We start from the raw sequence: 5,904 nt of genomic DNA, 5'->3' as shown, positions 1-5,904 counted from the left end.
GAGCGGCCGTGGCCCCAGCACCGAGGGGCTTCGTCTGCCCAGGAAGAGAAGCTAGTGCCCATGCGACCCCGCGACCCCACGGCCCTGCGACCCCGCGGGTGGGGAACGGGGCCGGGCCCCTCCTGTGAGGCACCAGCATAAGGGCGGGGACCCCCCCCCATCTCCCGGACTCCATCTTGGAGTGGTTCAGAAGCCAACACAGCCTAGAACGGGACTCACAGAACCACTGTATTTCAGAAAACTCAGCGTCCACACACAATGGCACCGCATGTCCACCTCCAGTCAGCGCGGGATGCACGCCCGTCGCCAGAGGCGGCCCTGGGCTCCATGGGCATCTGCAACACAAAAGGCGACTGGCTGTGCAGGGCACCAGCGCCTCCCTGACCGCCCCCTGGGGACCCCGGGGTCCAACGGCACACCCCACAGGTGTCCTTCAGCCCCTACTGGCTCTCAATTCATTCCAGGGCGAGGGCTGGGCCTGACGGGCGTAAGACCCCAACACAGACCTAACACAGACCCAACACACAGACCTAACACAGACCCAACACACACCCAAAACAGACCCAACACACACCCAAAACACACCCAACACAGATCTAACATACACCCAACACACACCCAAAACACACCCAACACACACCCAAAACACACCCAACACAGACCCAACACACAGACCTAACACAGACCCAACACACACTCAAAACACACCCAACACACACCTAACACACACCCAACACACACCCAAAACACACCCAACACAGACGTAACACACACCCAACACACCCAAAACACACCCCAAACACACCCAAAACACAGCCAACACAGACCCAACACACACTCAAAACACACCCAACACACACCTAACACACACCAAAAACACACCCAACACAGACCCAACACACCCAAAACACACCAAACACAGACCTAACACACACTCAACACCACCCAAAACACACCCAACACAGACCCAAAACAGCCAACACAGACCCAACACACAGACCTAACACAGACCCAACACACACTCAAAACACACACAACACACACCTAACACACACCAAAAACACACCTAACACAGACCCAACACACACCCAAAACACAGCCAACACAGACCCAAAACACAGCCAACACAGACCCAACACAGACCCAACACACACCAAAAACACACCTAACACAGACCCAACACAGACCTAACAGACCCAACACAGACCTAACACAGACCCAACACACAGCCAACACCCAACACACAACCAACACAGACCTAACACAGACCCAACACACAGCCAACACACAGCCATCACACAACCAACACACACCCAAAATACACCTAACACAGACCCAACACACAGACCCAACACACAGCCAACACAGACCTAACACAGACCCAACACACAGCCAACACCCAACACACAACCAACACAGACCTAACACAGACCCAAAACACACCCAACACACACCCAACACACACCTAACACACACCAAAAACACACCTAACACAGACCCAACACAGACTTAACACAGACCCAACACAGACCTAACACACAGCCAACACAGACCTAACACAGACCCAACACACAGCCAACACCCAACACACAACCAACACAGACCCACAGACCTAACACACAGCCAACACAGACCCAACACACAGCCAACACAGACCTAACACAGACCCAACACACAGCCAACACCCAACACACAACCAACACAGACCTAACGAAGACCCAACACACAGCCAACACACAGCCATCACACAACCAACACACACCCAAAACACACCTAACACAGACCCAACACAGACCTAACACACAGCCAACACAGACCCCAACATAGACCCAACACAGACCTAACACACACCCTGACACAGACCTAACACAGACTCAACACAGACCCCAACACAGACCCAACACAGGACTAACACAGACCCAACACAGACCCAACACAGATCCAACACAGACCCCGACACAGACCCCGACACAGACCCGACACAGACCCCGACACAGACCCCGACACAGACCCCGACACAGACCCCGACACAGACAGACCCAACACAGACCCAACACAGACCTAACACAGAACCAACACAGACCCCGACACAGACCCCGACACAGACCCAACACAGACCTAACACAGACCCAGCACAGACCCCGACACAGACCCAACACAGACCTAACACAGACCCAACACAGACCCAACACAGACCTAACACAGACCCAACACAGACCCAACACAGGACTAACACAGACCCAACACAGACCCAACACAGACCCCAACACAGACCCAACACAGGACTAACACAGACCCGACACAGACCCCAACACAGACCTAACACAGACCCGACACAGATCCAACACAGACCCGACACAGACCCAACACAGACCTAACACAGACCCAACACAGGACTAACACAGACCCAACACAGACCCCAACACACACCCAACACAGACCCAACACACACCCAACACAGGACTAACACAGACCCAACACAGACCCAACATAGACCCCAACATAGACCCAACACAGATCTAACACAGACCCAACACAGACCCAACTCACACCCCAGGCCCGACCTGCATGAGACCCCAACAGAAACCCTCAGACCCTGCTCTGGAGGCAGGGTCTACATTCACTGGGTACACACACACACACACACACACACACACAGTGGCGCTGCACTGGACAGAGTCTGCCCTCTCGTGGGTACCCAGGCCTCTGCAGAAGTCTGAAGACTTCGGCCCCAACCGGCCTGAAGGTGTCTGGGGCCTCTGGTCTAACTGGAGCCTGTACTGCCACCCAGAGCGGACGCTCTAGGAGAGCCTGCTGCCCACGTCCTTCCCCTGCCCACGTCCTTCCCCTGCCCACGTCCTTCCCCTGCCCACGTCCTTCCCCTGCCCACGTCCTTCCCCTGCCCACGTCCTCCCCCCTGTCCATGTCCTTCCCCTGCCCACGTCCTCCCCCCTGTCCAGTCCTTCCCCTGCCCACGTCCTCCCCCCTGCCCATGTCCTTCCCCTGCCCATGTCCTTCCCCTGCCCACGTCCTCCCCCTTGCCCATGTCCTTCCCCTGCCCACGTCCTCCCCCCTGTCCATGTCCTCCCCCCTCGCCCCTCTTGGGGTGCACTGGGCATGTCCAGGGGCCCTGCCCCCACCGTAAGCAGGTGTTGGCTGCGTACCTGCTGGCACTTCCGGGAATGGCAGGTCCTGTACCATGAGAGGAGGCAGAGCCCGGTGATGCCCAGCATGAGGACGGAGGCCAGCGCCCCTCCCCGGGACCTGGGCCAGGTGGGTGCCTCCGGGCGGACTTGGTGCAGAGAGGAGGGTGTCGGTCTGCACCCCCTCCATGCGTGCTCCTCCCTGAGTCTCCACCCCCTCCCTCCCTCCCCCCTCCATCTCCCCCCTCTCCCCCCACTGCCTCCGCTCCTACCCCCTGTGCCTCCACCATCCTCCACCATTTCCCTCCCGCCTGGCCTCCCAACTCTTCCCCACAGCCTGAGCACAAGGATGCCCAGAGTAGGGCTGGGAGGAGGGGGTGGGAGGAGGGGGTGGGAGGAGGGGTGGGAGGAGGGGTCTGGGAGGAGGGGGCTGGGAGGAGGGGGGCTGGGAGGAGGGGGGGGGAGGGGGTGGGAGGAGGGGGCTCAGAGGTGGTGGGAAGGGGGATGGAGGTTCTGAAGAGGAGGTTGGGAGGAGGGGGTTTCAGGGGTGGGGTTGGGGGGGTCCTGGGTCCTGTCTTTGGAAACAGAGGTCACTCACCCCTGGAGGACAGGGCCAGTCCTAGGCCTGCAGCCAGCTGCGGGTCTTGGGGCTCTGCCAGGAAGATGGGGAGGTGGGGTCCCACCCAGCGTGGGCATCCAGACCGGCTCCCAGTTCCCAGAGGTCAGGAGGCCGTGGAGGGTGGGGTCAGGCAGGGAGGGGCTGCTCAGAGGGGGCGGGGGTGTCCCCTCCCCCCTCCCCCTCCCCCGACCCCTCCTCCAGCCTCTACCTCCAGTCCCGTCCGTCCACGACACGTTCAGGTAGACCTGTCTGAGGTTCGTCTGGTGTCCACGCAGACGCCAGGAGTACAGCCCGGCGTGGCGGTCCTGCGCGGACTCCACCACCAGCTGGGCCCGGCCCCCCTGGACCAGGAGCTGCCAGCCGTCCCGGGAGACGCGGGAGCGGCCTGCGGAGGGCTCCACGCGGAAGAGGGTCCCGTCGGCCCCGGGGGCGCTCAGGCTGACGGCGATGCGGGTGAAGGGGTTGGAGATGTTGCAGGTCATCACGGCGCGCTGACCCCTGGACACGGAGACCACGCCCTCGGTGCACACGGGGTCGTCCCAGCCTGGGGGGACGGGGACGGCATGGGACCCGGATCCTGGGGCCCGGCAGGGGCCTCGTGCAGACTGCGCAGGAGCGTGAGCACCCCGTTCCTCGGGCGCAGGGGGGGCCGGGGGGCCGACCCCGGGGGCTCCCCACATCCCTCCTGGAATCCGACCCCAGGCCCGCTGGCCCGGTGGCCGGCTGCGCACAGGCGCCATGTGAAAGGGCCTCCATGCGCAGCCTAACTGTAAGCATGAAGTGTGCGGCTGGTGCAGAGCTGTGCGTCCTGGGGGGGAGCAGGGCCTGGGAGTCACACGCGTGTGCCAGGTGTGCGGCATTGCGAGGTGGTAGGAGATACAGACAGACAGGCAGACAGATTGACAGACAAGCATCGTCTCTCCCTGCGGCTGATGGGACTCAGCGAGGACACTTTTGTCCTCATGTTGGGGACCCCCTGGGACTTCAGGTTTCCTGCGGGGGTGCTCCTCCCAGGGCGGGGCAGGGCCCTTCCCAGGGGTGGTCAGGTGGCCCGGGGCACCTGAGTGGCCGAGGCCGGACGCTTCACCGAGAGGCGTCCTGGGTTTGCCCCGGTGCCTGAAGCAGTCACCTGATACGCGTGGCTGCCTTTGTGCTCCCCTGGCCTCTTGCACACCTGGCCTTGCTCACACCTGGCCTTGCTCACACCTGGCCTTTCCATACACCCAGCCTTGCTCACACCCGGCCTTGCTCACACCCGGCCTTGCTCACACCTGGCCTTGCTCACAGCTGGCCTTTCCATACACCCGGCCTTGCTCACATCCGGCCTTGCTCACACCCGGCCTTGCTCACACCTGGCCTTGCTCACAGCTGGCCTTTCCATACACCCGGCCTTGCTCACATCCGGCCTTGCTCATACCCGGCCTTGCTCACACCCGGCCTTGCTCACACCTGGCCTTTCCATACACCCGGCCTTGCTCACATCTGGCCTTGGTCACACCTGGCCTTGCTCACAGCTGGCCTTGCTCACACCCGGCCTTGCTCACACCCAGCCTTGCTCACACCCGGCCTTGCTCACACCCGGCCTTGCTCACACCTGGCTTTGCTCACACCTGGCCTTTCCATACACCCGGCCTTGCTCACACCCGGCCTTGCTCACATCTGGCCTTGGTCACACCTGGCCTTGCTCACAGCTGGCCTTTCCATACACCCAGCCTTGCTCACACCCGGCCTTGCTCACACCCAGCCTTGCTCACACCCGGCCTTGCTCACACCTGTCCTTGCTCACACCCGGCCTTGCTCACACCTGGCCTTGCTCACACCTGGCCTTGCTCACATCTGGCCTTGCTCACACCTGGCCTTGCTCACAGCTGGCCTTTCCATACACCCGGCCTTGCTCACACCCGGCCTTGCTCACAGCTGGCCTTTCCATACATCCGGCCTTGCTCACACCTGGCCTTGCTCACACCCGGCCTTGCTCACACCTGGCCTTGCTCACAGCTGGCCTTTCCATACACCCGGCCTTGCTCAGACCCGGCCTTGATCACATCTGGCCTTGCTCACACCCGGCCTTGCTCACACCCGGCCTTGCTCACACCTGGCCTTGCTCACACCTGGCCTTGCTCACAACTGGCCTTTCCATAC

At 61.4% G+C, this 5,904-nt stretch overlaps 1 protein-coding gene across 1 annotated transcript in view; it reads right to left on the bottom strand.

The window, feature by feature from the left end:
- Positions 1-211: 211 nt before the first annotated feature.
- The window catches only part of LOC105998385, a 24,632-nt gene continuing 18,939 nt past the window's right edge, over positions 212-5,904 (bottom strand). The window contains exons 5-8 of the mRNA XM_013033082.1: positions 3,971-4,306; positions 3,742-3,795; positions 3,161-3,292; positions 212-313 (exon numbers count right to left, since the gene is read on the bottom strand). Of these exons, the coding sequence (XP_012888536.1) occupies positions 243-313; positions 3,161-3,292; positions 3,742-3,795; positions 3,971-4,306 (593 nt within the window). The 3' untranslated portion in view covers positions 212-242. The remainder of the gene's footprint in view (positions 314-3,160; positions 3,293-3,741; positions 3,796-3,970; positions 4,307-5,904) is intronic.

This window comes from Dipodomys ordii, unplaced genomic scaffold (assembly GCF_000151885.1).
Source record: "Dipodomys ordii isolate 6190 unplaced genomic scaffold, Dord_2.0 Scaffold163, whole genome shotgun sequence".
Taxonomy (NCBI): Eukaryota; Metazoa; Chordata; class Mammalia; order Rodentia; family Heteromyidae; genus Dipodomys; species Dipodomys ordii.
The sequence above is the reverse complement of the archived record's forward strand: the minus strand, read 5'-3'. Positions and strand labels throughout refer to the sequence as shown.